Source organism: Rana temporaria, chromosome 4 (assembly GCF_905171775.1).
Source record: "Rana temporaria chromosome 4, aRanTem1.1, whole genome shotgun sequence".
Taxonomy (NCBI): domain Eukaryota; kingdom Metazoa; phylum Chordata; class Amphibia; order Anura; family Ranidae; genus Rana; species Rana temporaria.
In genome coordinates this window covers 36,284,022-36,298,126 of record NC_053492.1, presented here as the reverse complement: position 1 = coordinate 36,298,126, position 14,105 = coordinate 36,284,022, and the positions used below count along the sequence as shown (strand labels likewise).

General features: G+C 45.4%; 1 protein-coding gene across 1 annotated transcript in view; it reads right to left on the bottom strand.

The window, feature by feature from the left end:
- Positions 1-14,105, bottom strand: part of DPYSL5 (dihydropyrimidinase like 5) — a 164,776-nt gene that overhangs the window by 98,497 nt on the left and 52,174 nt on the right. The window contains exon 2 of the mRNA XM_040348246.1: positions 2,542-2,806. Coding sequence (XP_040204180.1) covers positions 2,542-2,802 — 261 coding nt within the window. The 5' untranslated portion in view covers positions 2,803-2,806. The remainder of the gene's footprint in view (positions 1-2,541; positions 2,807-14,105) is intronic.

The window sequence follows — 14,105 nt, the reverse complement described above, 5'->3', positions numbered from 1 at the left end:
TACTCCTGACACCCGTACTCTGTACATTACATACTCCTGACACCTGTACTCTGTACATTACATACTCCTGACACCCGTACTCTGTACATTACATACTCCTGACACCCGTACTCTGTACATTACATACTCCTGACACCCGTACTCTGTACATTACATACTCCTGACACCCGTACTCTGTACATTACATACTCCTGACACCCGTACTCTGTACACTACATACTCTGTCACAAAAAGCTAAGAATAAAGTAAACTGGGGCTTAAGAGGATTAGGTAAAATAAAATGTTGCAAGATAAATAGATAAATAGATAAAAGACCATCCAGCTCCCAGTCCAAAAAACGTCCCCCAGGGACTATGGAAAAAAATAATGGTTTCACGGATGCAGCCCTCCTCAGACTGGGTAAACTTCAGGAAACTGTGAAAATGGTGGGCGAAAACGCCTAACACATTACCACCAAAACCATTTATTAAAACCCACACAACAGTGTTATACTCACAAAAGTGGGATAAAATCAAGCTTATCAAATGCACAGCTCCACACGGTGGAAAAGCTTACGAGTTTCGGGGGACAGACCCCCTTTCTCAGAGCTAGCCCAACCAAGCAGTGAACCACCATTTGTGGTTCCCACATTGAGTATACACCCCCCCCCCCTCGCCGAGAAAATGGGTGGGGGCACCCTTAACCCCCTCACAGGTTAAACACCAGTCCCCTCAAAAAAAAAAGGAAAAAACACCTTTCAAAATGACAGCAAATATTAGTGTAAAGCCTCGTGCACACGATCTGATTGTTGGCAGGGGATTGTCTGATGACTGACTGTTGACCTAAAATCCAACCGTTAGTATGCTCCTTCAGACGATTGTCCAACTTTCGGCAAGCAAATTTTGTATGGCAGGCTAGTCCATTTTCGGCGGACAACGGTCTGTTGTCAGATTTTCATATCACCTGTACAAAAGTCCGTCACACAAAAGTCCAAAGTACAAACATGCATTCTCGGAAATTAAAGCTTACCAAACACGACATTAGCAGAAGGTGCCCAAAGGGTGGCGCTCAAGAGCTGAAATTCCACGTAGTACGTCACTACGTTCATGTTTGTTGGCTGAAAATTGTGTGCCGTTAATATGCAAGACAAAATCCAGGCACACGCCCTGAAGATAAAAATCTGACGCTCAGTTGTCCAACAATCGGATCGTGTGTACGAGGCTTAAAGCGGTGTTCCCTCAAAAAGAAACATTAATTCCCAGCAGCTACAAATACTGCAGCTGCTGGCTTTTAATAATAGGACACTTACCTGTCCTGGAGACCAGCAATGTCGGCACCAGTAGCTGATGTTTCCATCAGCTGTCGGGTGCTTTGCTGCCATTGCGAGTACGGGAACCCGGCAGTGTAGCCGTTTGGCTTCACTTTGGGAACCCTACTGCACATGCGCGAGGCCCCACTCCTCTCTACTATTGGCCAGGGGGAAGGAGGAGGAGGAGGGAGCCCCGCGGTGACGTCACAACTCCGCGGCATCGTCTGGAAGTGGGAAAAAATACATGTTAAAGACAGGTATCCAAAAGGTGCCAATTGTGGCACCAGAGGGGGGAGGAATAAGATGAGTGGAAGTTCCACTTTTGGGTGGAATCCCGCTTTAAGTCTCAATGAGTGATAAAATATATCATTCATCCGCCATAGTGTCAATGTGCCGAAAACCCTGGCAACCCACAGAGACTCACCCGCCATGTGCCTCACATGCAATCCTTGGAGACTCTGTCGCACGGTGAGTGATAAGCGGCTGGAACGCACTTTCGGTTCCAGCGGTTCCACCCTTGCGTTCCACATCTCAGAGCGCGCGTTCCAGCTGCTCATCTCTCACCGTGCGACAGGATCTCCAGCGATTGCATGCGAGTCAAATGGCGGGTGAGTCTCTGTGGGTTGCCAGGGTCTTCTGCACATTGACATATTGCCCCATTGGAAGATTTCCCCTCTATTCCCTAAATTTGGGATTTTCTTTCATTCACTTTCACTCTCAGTAATAATGTTAAAAAGAACAAATACTGAGAATGAGCCTCCCTAACGGGGGCACCGACAGCAATAAAAACTGACAGGTGTTCTAATCCCACTCCACTCAAAAACACACAAAAAGGTTTTGCCTTTAGCAATACTTTAAAGTGTACGTAAAGCCAAAACCTTTTATTCGTTTTGAATAAGGTCGGGTATGGTTAAGACAGGATTCTTTTTATTTTGATGCTGTGTCTCATTGGGGAGATTTTCCTTCACTTCCTGTCCTTGCGACAACAGAAAGAGAGTGTAAATCCCTCTCCTATCCAAGACAGTTGTGACCTGAACAAGTGTCCCAATTGAAAGATTTTTCCCTCTCCTGTTCTGGTGATGACTCTAAAATGTTGGATTTCTCATCCCTTTCTGTTCCACTGACAGTGGCCAACGTAGAGTGGGTGAATTCCCACAGCGAAAACATAGCCAGCAATAAAACCCTTCCATAATGCAATGCAAAAACATGAGCCTGGCCTGGAAAGAAGAAAGTGATCCCCCAGTGGTCCTTACCTTGGTGCCATTGTAGAAGTCGTCCATGCAGGTGGCATTCATGAAAGTCTGGTGGAAGTGGGTGCTGGTATCGATCCCTCCAGGGATCACTAGCTTTCCTGTGGCATCGATGACCTTCGCCCCTCCCGGTATCATCAGCTCCCGGCCCACCTGCTGGATGATGCCGTTCTCTATGTATACATCGGCTTCCTGCGTGCAGTCATCATTCACCACCTTCCCCCCTTTGATGAGGATACGGGCACTGGCGGTGTTGGCGGTCATGGCTCTGGAAGAGGAGAAGACATTAAATCAGAGGTCATCAGTGAACGCTCTATGGTCTTAAAAGGCAAACACAGTAAGGACCTAACAAGACATGGTCAGCTGAGGGCTTGTTGACTGCAGGAGACTTCATTGACCCAAAACAAGCATGGGCAAATCATATGCTGGGACACCCTTTAAGCACAATCTAATTTAATGATCTACTAGTTGGTGAAGCAGGGCTCAGGATGACTGCCTCATAGCATGCAGAAAGTTGCAGGGACAAGGTTTTTTTTTTTCTCTCTGAGAAGTGGTGAAGAAACTCCTCTCTTCTGGGTCACCCTTCGTCTCCGCCCCTTACCCACCTCTGAGGACCCCTCCTTGGTGCCACCCCCTACCCACCTCCATGTACCGCCCCTTTTAGAGATACCAAAAAGCATGTATAATTTTGTGCTACTAAGTAATTCGTAGTTAACTTGATAGACTCCACCCCAGCAACAATAAACCCCCAACACAACAATAGATCCCCCTCCCAGCAACAATGCCCCCCCCCCCCACCAAATGACCACCTCTGCAACAATAGACCCCCAGCAGCAAGAGATCTCCCAGCAGCCAGGGTTAGGAGTGAGTAACACAGATAGAGAAAGCCAAAGGACCTTGGGCAAGCTGCATGGAAATGCAGCCTACCTAAGAACGTCAATTCCTACAGATTAAACCCTGCCCATAAAGGCATTTATATATATATATATATAATTGTATTTTTATTTAACGTTTTAAAATTTTACAAAATAAGTCATATAAAAAGACATCACAATTGGAAACAGGATTACACGTGTAGATCAATGAACGGTGTGGGTCACATCTACAATAACTAAGACCTAAAACATTTTTAAAAGAAAATAAATGAGAGTTACACCAGGGGTCTGAGAAAGAGAGAGCCGGAAACCACCAGCCCCGATCAGTCAAGACCCGGAGAAGAACCAAACTTTGAGGAATCCCAAGCATCCCATATTCTTTTAAACTGGGTTACGGCATCTCCCACCTGAGCCGTTATATACTCCAATCTACCGTATTTATCGGCGTATAACACGCACAGGCGTATAACACGCACCCTAACATTTAAGAGGGAAGCTTCAGGAAAAAACTTTCCACAGCCCCCTGCGTATAACACGCAGGCACAGTTTACCCTTTATTTTCAGGGTAACAAAGTGAGTGTTATACGCCAATAAATACAGTACTTATTTCAGGAGCTGAACCTGGGAAGGGGGGTAGGGGATAACCAGTGTAGTGGAAAAATTCTCTTCTCTTCTCGCCGTTAATAGAATGAAGGAAACAAGTTTGTTTAAAGGTTTTCCAATGCTAGAGAAAGGGAGGCCTAAAAGGTAATGTAGCAGGTCCAAGGGGAAAGAGGGATCTAATACTTGTTGGAGCAGGGACATCACCATAGTCCAAAAAGGCACAATAACCTCATGTTGTCATTTTTATATTTGTGAGATAGCTCACTACTTGTATCAAGGCTGAGGGCTCTTGAGAGGAGTATTAGGGGGCTGTGATGATTTCAGGAAGCTATGTACAGAACCCTGCCAGCCGCTCCCACCTGCCATGATCTGTCTGCAATGTCATGAAAATGGAAAGGTTTTCTTTAAAAATGTCCTTAGCATGTTGCAGTGGCGGCTGGTGCTCAAAATTTTTGGGGGGGGCGCAAAGAAAAAAAAAATTGCAGTCTCACTGTGCCCAAACGCAGCCACTGTTACATGCCATCAAACGCAGCCACTGTTACATGCCATCAAACGCAGCCACTGTGCCATCAATTTGCACCACTGTGCCATGCCATCAAATGCAGCCACTGTGCCATCAATTTGCACCACTGTGCCATGCCATCAAATGCAGCCACTGTGCCATCAATTCGCACCACTGTGCCATGCCATTAAACGCAGTCACTGTGCCATGCCATCAAATGCAGTCACTGTGCCATCAATTCGCACCACTGTGCCATGCCATTAAACGCAGTCACTGTGCCATCCATTGTCACCACTGTGCCATGCCATTAAACGCAGCCACTGTGCCATACATTGTCACCACTGTGCCATGTCATTAAACGCAGTCACTGTGCCATCCATTGTCACCACTGTGCCATGCCATTAAATGCAGTCACTGTGCCATCTATTGTCACCAATGTGCCATGCCATTAAACGCAGCCACTGTGCCATACATTGTCACCACTGTGCCATGCCATTAAACGCAGCCACTGTGCCATCCATTGTCACCACTGTGCCATCCATTGTCACCACTGTGCCATGCCATTAAACGCAGCCACTGTGCCATCCATTGTCACCACTGTGCCATGCCATTAAACGCAGCCACTGTGCCCTTTAATGGTCGCCGCTGTGCCAATTGTCCCCACTGTGCCCTGTAAATTGCTTTCTCCCCCCCCCCCCCCCGCCCGGTACTTACCTTTACTGGTTTTAGGCATCCACGTCCCATGATGTCTTCTCCCGCCCTCGATGACTGACAGGCATCTCAGCCAATCAGGTTACCGGTAGCCAGAACCAGCCAACCTGATTGGCTGAGACACCTGTCATCTTATTCAAGGGGCGTACAGTCTGTGCGCACCGAGAATAAGCTTCCGGGACCCGAGGGCTGTATTGGGAAAGCCTATCAGAGCTGTTGGCTTTGATAGACATTTCCGTACAGCCAACCAGCTGGCGTTATTCAGATGGCCGGACATTGAGCGCTGACCATCTGAATAACAGCGGCAGCGGCGAAAATAACATAGATTCGTGCAATGCATGAATCTATGTTATTTCACTCAGTGGCGGTGAGAGCCAGAGGGGGCGGCGCTCCAGCGCCCTCTATGGACGAACCGCCACTGGCATGTTGATAAGGGGGGAGAGAGAAACCTGGGAAGACAAGATATATGCAAACTAATGTAATGCAATGCATTATTAGCATCAATTCAAACTTTAAAAAAAAACGAAAAGTGGAGGGCTTTGAACGGGTCGAATTTCAAAATAATTTTCTTTAGAAAATCTTATCTAAGAATTTCCATTCGTATTTTACACCATTAGTTGGCTGCAGCAAAATTTTTGCGCGCCCATTGAATTTTAATAATCGCACACAAATTTTTTGAAAGACAAACAATTTTCTAATCAAAGATGGATGAATCGTGTGAGAAATGTAATTGCAAAAGAAATGCGCATGTGCAAGAGAAGAAAATTCCCGGAAAGAAAAGAAGATTCCCAGACACAAAAATTATTTTCTGTAGCAACATGAGGTGAAATTGAAGGTTTTGCTGGTTGAATTTCAAAATCAATGGTGGCACCATCGGATCACAAAACGCAAAAAATTCTGATTTTCAAAAGGAAATTCTTTGGAAATTCGACCATGTATGGCCTGCATTAGAGAAGAACTGACACTCCTTAGACATGATATATAGAGATAAAAGGATACTAGAGGGGAAAAAATTGACTCTGGCCCCGGGAACAAGATGTTAGTTTACTGTTATAAAGGTCCATTGACAATAATGAGAAATTTGATGATATTGAAACCAGACTGCGCCGTAAAAGTATCAGAATTATTGGTCTTCTGGAGCAATTGGTGGGAAATACACTGAAAAAATTTACGAAGATTACAGAGACAAACTGGGATTATTCTTAACCAATCATCCGGAGAGCTGAACGGTTCTATTTTATAATGCCAATCAGCGGAATAAAATGTATATGGAATTGTTGGCACTGGGTGATTTTGCTCTCCAAATGCCCAATAACGGAGAAATAGAAAATTTGGACAGTTAAAACTGCTGAATCTTTTATTCAGTAAGCTGCAGTACCATTGGTGCAATGCATAGATGCGGCACAAACACTTATTACAGATAAAACTTCAAATAAACATTCAACAAGCGTTCATAACAGGGCAGGTGGTGATGCCAAGCAGTAAGAGGAGATTTGAAAGAACTAAAACAGAACCACTGCCGCTCATCAAAAGACTCAATTGAAGAGGACCTGTTGTAACAAATGTGAATGTGGACTAAAGCCAAAAATTCATTTTGCACACAGGCTTCTAACATCAGCTTTCTGGTACACTTCCAATTCTTTTCTTTCTTTAATCTGAAAGAAAATTGTCGCATAGCATAGGTCACCTTTTGTTAGCTTGTCCCTGGGGACCTTAGCATTTCATTATCTTTCCTGTTTAAATAATATGCATGCAATAGTTGTTTTTTTCTCCCTGCTGGTGTTTTGCATTTTTACATTTAAGGCAAGCAGGTGAAAGATCCAAATTCCATTCATATTTATTTTTTAATCCTACTGTAACCTGTCTTTTTGCCTTTTAGTTTTGTGCAGTAAACAGTTACAAAGGATCGAAAATAGAATGAATAAATGCAATGTAAGCACTTCTTCCACCAGAATACACAGATCAGTGCTGTAGCCATTGGCTGCAAGCGCTGATCGAATGCTGGGAAGAGTGCATGGAGGAAGAGGAGAGCCGCGGGATAGCACGATGTTACAGCTTACATTATAATTGTCTCCGCTCTGCTCGACACAGCCCTGCCTCCTTCTGACCCGTGCCTGTGATAGATAGAATGCATCCCAGCATTGGACCGGCGTTCTGTCTCTCACAGGTGCAGGTCAGGTGTAGGCGGGGATGTGTCGAGCAGAGAGGAGACAATTATAATGTAAGCTGTTACAGCGTTCTATCCCGCGGCTCTCCTCTTCCCCCCAGGGAGAACGGCTCCCAATAAACCCCCCGCCGGTGGTGCTCACTCCCCCTCTTCCAGGCAGCCCAGCTCACAAGCCCTCATTTTCCACTCGCAAAATGTGAGTAGGCGAGTGGAAAATTTAAGGGCTGGTGTAAACGTTTCAAAGATGACCGTACGTTCCTCAGTGACCATCCCAGCCATAGTGGTTCCCAGCCCACAGCAATCATTCATGTGAACATTCAGCATGTAGAACGCCTGATCCTGGATAATTGCCGCATAACCTGTCGTGAAATTGCACAAGAGGCAAATCTTTCTGTGGGAACGGTGAACACAATCATTCACGAACATTTGCATTTTTGAAAAGTTAGCGCACACTGGGTACCATGACAGCTTTCCTCTTTTGACCAGCACAGAAGACTTGAAGTCTGCACTGCATTGAAGGTGTGTTTTTTTTTTTTTTTTTTTTTTTTAAATTTTTTATTTATCATCAAAAAAGCCGATCCACGTGTGGACCAAGACCAAACAAACATAACATTCGGGGATAACATTACCCTTCATCAGACAGAAAACAGCAAGATTGTACAGTCACATATACAGGCAAAAAGAAAAACAAACTTCATCTTACTAGTCTGAGACCGAAATCTCTCTTTAAGTCTTCCAATCCCGTGAACCAGGTCCCCACGGGGCGGCTTCCCGACCCGTTTTCCGTTTTCTAGTGAAGCAGGGGAGAAAAAAGGATAGAAGAAAGAATAGATAGAGGATAGGTAAAGTTAAGGTAAGAGTTGGGGAGGGGGGGGGGGGGGGGGCTGCACGAGCATGGCCAACCCCAAAGGCGCCCCTGAGGGCGTAGTGAAGTGTTTAGTTCTCGTTTTGTTTCCTGGTGGATCATGTCATCCCGGGTACTGGGGTACTCCCCACTACTGGTCGAGTCGCCTGGTGGTCGTCCGTTTCTCTGAGTCTCTGTCCCTCCTCTGAGAATCTAAAAATGTTGTACAGTTGCCATGTGTCTGAGTATGCTTCCCTTCGCTGTTGGCTGGAAAGGACTAGATCTTCCATACGGCTGATCTCATCCACCTTGTTTAACCACATAGCCACATTTGGCGGGCGAGAGGACTTCCAGAGGAGAGGCACGCAGGCCTTGGCAGCGTCCAAAAGGTGGCGCACCACCGACTTTTTATATACTCTAGGTGATAAGTCGTTAGCATGTAGGAGGAAGTATGCCGGGTCATCTGGGACTACATTGAAGGTGTGTTTTGACGGGGAAGGCCAGGATTCTTTGGAGTGCATCATTTTTATGTGAGGAATCCTGGGCACATAATTTTACTCCAGAATCAAAACGAGCATCAAAGCAGTGGAAGCACGTGGACTCACCACCACTCAAAACAATTGTGAACAATTGTGTCTGCGGGTAAAGTGATGACAAGCAGAGGCGTCCCTGGGGGGGGCCAGATGCTGTACCCCACCATGTGCCCCCCCCCCAAAAAAAAAAAAATTTGCAATTTTTGTATTTTGCTCCCCGAGAGGGAGAGCGATCCCAGTCAGCTCTGCGGGGGATTCCTCCCTCCCCCTCCCTCTGCTCGCCGACACTGCATAATGCGAGCGCCCACACAACCAGATATTCTAGCCTGGACCGTGTTTAAGTGTGTGCACTGCAGACTGCAGTCCACTGTAATCACTGAACTACATTATCTCCATCCCTTCTCCCCCCCCCCATTTGTCTCCCTCCCCTCTCCTGTTCTTTCAAAACATTCACAATTTACTCTCACTTTCACTTAGACAGGTAATATATGGTGGAAATTTCTTTCCTGCATCCACAGATTGCAGGAAAGAAACTTGCATGATTCCCCCATCAACAAACAGTGCTGACGGGAATATCCCTCCTGCCCAGCAATTATATTCTCCCGACAAACAGTGATTATCACTAGTGACTATACAGCAACCACTAGTGATAATTATAAGAGAATCTGCTCATTAATGGTTCAAATCTCAGCCAGTTTCTGCTGAACCAGCTGAGATTTAAACTGTCTATGGCTGGCCTTAGCTCTTAGGCAGCCCATACATTGATTAGCACTGTGGAGTGTCGGCTTCCTGGCGGATCGGGCATGTGGGATTTCGAACACACCCGAGCCCATCTCTATTGGTTGTAGACAGTTGAGCTCCCTGCAGGTTGCTTAGCAGCAGTGGACCCTTCTCTGACATGCTGATCGGGATGCAATCCAGGTGATGCTCCTAGTCAAATCCTAGTCATAAATATCAGAGATCTTATTGATCAAAGCCCACACTTTACAGGCATAGAGCCCACATGGCTGCTGATCATACGGTTGATTATATTTATGTGGTTGTACTCTTGATGCTAATAAATACTGTGTTTATTAGATCTGACTGGGAGCATCACCTGGATCACATGCCGATCAGCATGTCAATAGAGAAGGTTATACAGCATTACTGCTGCTAGGTGAACAGCTGGGGGCTCAGCTCTCTATAACCAATAGTGCCAGCCTTCCCCTGCATGCACCCATAATGTCACCAGCACTAGGTCCTAATAGACTGCCGCCGCTGCCAAGGAGACAGATGCCAGACCAGCTCTGTAAATAGCAGGGACAGGACAGCTGGGGATCCCCCACTGTGGCAGAACACCAGGGCCCGGTGGCAAGACAACCTTTGCAACCCTGATAGTTCTCCCACTGCTTTGTACCCTTATATTTTTTTGGTGTGCTGGTGACATATATCTTGTTTTCTGCCACCCTGGGGGGCCCCAGTATAGTAGGAAGGGAGCTCACTGCAGAACATGTGAAAGGGCCCATAGTGGGATCGTAGTAAAGGGCCCCAGGATATATATAGATATATAATATATAATTGCATTTTATAGTTGGCCCCCCTACTTTTGTCCCTGTCCCCCCAGGTGCCCCCCCTAAATATGAAAGCTGGAGACGCCACTGATGACAAGTGTTTTCTGAGACAAACATGGCATTATTTATGTGGATTTTCTACCCCGTGGTGCCACTATCAACAGTGAATTTTACTGTCGTGTTTTAAGTGATGTGTACAAATTCAACTTAAAGGGGTTGTAAGGGTAAAAAAAAAAAACCTAAATGGCTTTCTTTACCTTAGTGCAGTCCTCCTTCACTTACCTCATCCTTCCATTTTGCTTTTAAATGTCCTTATTTCTTCTGAGAAATCCTCACTTCCTGTTCTTCTGTCTGTAACTACACACTGTAATGCAAGGCTTTCTCCCTGGTGCGGAGAAAGCCTCTTGAGGGGGGTGAACAGGAGTGTCAGGACACACTCTACTTTGCAGATAGAGAAAGTAGCTGTGTGTTAGTTGGCGTCCTGACACTCCTGCTCGCCCCCTCCCGACTCAAGAGGCTTTCTCCACACCAGGGAGAAAGCCTTGCATTACTGTGTGGAGTTACAGACAGAAGAACAGGAAGAGAGGATTTCTCAGAAGAAATAAGGACATTTAAAAGCAAAATGGAAGGATGAGGAAAGTGAAGGAGAACTGCACTAAGGTAAAGGAAGATATTTAGGATTTTTTTTTTTACCTTTACAACCCCTTTAAGAACAAACCTTCAGAACCTTGTTTGTAACTTGGGGACTGCCTGTACAGGTTTACATTATATCAAATGATGACTTGTAGAATACACCATAATCGTCTTTTGAATCATGACACAGCAGCTCCTCTACACCAAGATGACACAGATAACAAGGCCCTGGAGTGGGGGTTATCAATTGGTATTTCCCACATCTCGCCCTCCTCCGACCCCTACTTTCGCTGTGAGGTGTTTAATAATACATGCCGGAGCTCATCCACAATTATGTTTTATTTAGCTCGTTCACCGAAGCGTGAAAGTAGATCAGATCCCCGTCCACTCATGGCTGACGCCTGACGGTCATCAGGACTTTGAAGTGGGAGAACATCAGGTGCAAGGCCTAGGTCCGCTACAGTATAATGGGGGCATTAGAGCTTTGTTTAAGATCGGAATAAACATTTATTATGTACATTATGTTTATTAATGCCAGACTAAATTTGAATCAAGCACAAGGTGAGAGCTTAGCACTAAAAAGGAGAGCCTTCAAAAGTTTCTTCATTTACATTTTGTGATCGTATCCAACTTGCATCAAGAGGAACTTCAATCTGCTCACATAATTTGTAATAAAATCATCTTTGCCATTTTGAAGCTTCCCTCCAACCACTTTGCATATTATTTTATATACAGTATCTCACAAAAGTGAGTACACCCCTCACAATTTTGTAAATATTTTATTCTATCTTTTCATGTGACAACACTGAAGAAATGACACTTTGCTACAATGTAAAGTAGTGAGTGTACAGCTTGTATAACATTGTACATTTGCTGTCCCCTCAAAATAACTCAACACACAGCCATTAATGTCTAAACCGCTGGCAACAAAAGTGAGTACACCCCTAAGTGAAAATGTCCAAATTGGGCCCAAAGTGTCAATATTTTGTGTGGCCACCATTATTTTCCAGCACTGCCTTAACCCTCTTGGGCATGGAGTTCACCAGAGCTTCACAGGTTGCCACTGGAGTCCTCTTCCCCTCCTCCATGATGACATCATGGAGCTGGTGGATGTTAGAGACCTTGCGCTCCTCCACCTTCCATTTGAGGATGTCCCACAGATGATCAATGGGGTTTAGGTCTGGAGACATGCTTGGCCAGTCCATCACCTTTACCCTCTGCATCTTTAGCAAGGCAGTGGTCTTCTTGGAGGTGTGTTTGGGGTCGTTATCATGTTGGAATACTGCCCTGCGACCCAGTCTCTGAAGGGAGGGGATCATGCTCTGCTTCAGTATGTCACAGTACATGTTGACATTCATGGTCCCATCAATGAACTCTACCTCCCCAGTGCCGGCAGCACTCATGCAGCCCCAGACCATGACACTCCCACCTCCATGCTTGACTGTAGGCAAGGCACACTTGTCTTTGTACTCCTCACCTGGTTGCCGCCACACACGCCTGACACAATCTGAACCAAATACGTTTATCTTGATCTCATCAGAACACAGGACATGGTTCCAGTAATCCATGTCCTTAGTCTGCTTGTCTTCAGCAAACTGTTTGCGGGCTTTCTTGTGCATCTTCTTTAGAAGAGGCTTCTTTCTGGGATGCAGCCATGCAGATTTGATGCAGTGTGCCGCGTATGGTCTGAGCACTGACAGGCTGACCCCCCACCCCTTCAACCTCTGTAGAAATGCCGGCAGCACTCATACTTCTATTTCCCAAAGACAACCTCTGGATATGATGTTGAGCACGTGCACTCAACTTCTTTGGTTGACCATGGCGAGGCCTGTTCTGAGTGAAACCTGCCCTGATAACCGCTTGCCGACCGCCCACCGCCGTTTTACGGCAGCAGGTCAGCTCGGCTGCGTAAAATCACGTAATATAACGTGATTTCGCTTTGCGACCACTAGGGGCGCGCGCCCCCTGCTCGCCCCTTGTGCTGATGCGATTGCCTGGTGGGCGCGATCACCGGCAGGCACCCACGATCGCTCGTGACAGAAACACACAGCTCCCGGTTCTTTCAGGGGAGAAATGACTGATCGTATGTTCATACAATGTATGAACAGCGATCTGTCATTTCCCCTAGTCCGTTCCACCACCCCTTTAGTTAGAACACACTTTAGGGAACATAATTAACCCCTTGATCGCCCCCTTGAGTCAACTCTTCCCTGTCAGTGAAATTTTTACAGCAATCAATGCATTTTTATAGCACTGATCGCTATAAAAATGCCAATGGTCCCAAAAATGTGTCAAAAGTGTCCAATATGTCCGCCATAAGGTCGCAGTACCAATAAAAATCGCAGATCGCTGCCATTACTAGTAAAAATAAATATTAATAAAAATGCCATAAAACTATCCTCTATTTTGTAAACGCTATAACTTTTGCGCAAACCAATCAATAAACGCTTATTGCGATTTTTTTATGAAAAATATGTAGAAGAATACGTATAGGCCTAAACTGAGGAAAAAATATATTTTTTTATATATATATTTTTGGGGGATATTTATTATAGCAAAAAGCAAAAAAATATTCATTTATTTTTTCAAAATTAATGCTCTATTTTTGTTTATAGCGCAAAAAATAAAAACCGCAGAGATGATCAAATACCACCAAAAGAAAGCTCTATTTGTGGAAAAAAAAGGACGTAAATTTTGTTTGGAAGCCACGTCGCACGACCGCGCAATTGTCAGTTAAAACGACGCAGTGCCGAATCGCAAAAAGTGGCCTGGTCATTGACCAGCAAAATGGTCCGGGGCTGAAGTGGTTAAACCGCTGTATGGTCTCGGCCACCATGCTGCAGCTAAGTTTCAGGGTCTTGGCAATCTTCTTCTTGCCTCAGCCATCTTTATGTAGCGCAACAATGCTTTTTTCAGATCCTCAGAGAGTTCTTTGTGCCATGTTGAACTTCCAGTGACCAGTATGAAAGAGTGAGAGCGATAACACCAAATTTAACACGCCTGTTCCCCATTCACACCCGAGACCTTGTAACACTAACGAGTCACATGACACTGGGAGGGAAAATGGCTAATTGGGCCCGATTTGGAGATTTTCACTAAGGGGTGTACTCACTTTTGTGAGATACTGTATACTGTGATTCTGTACTTGC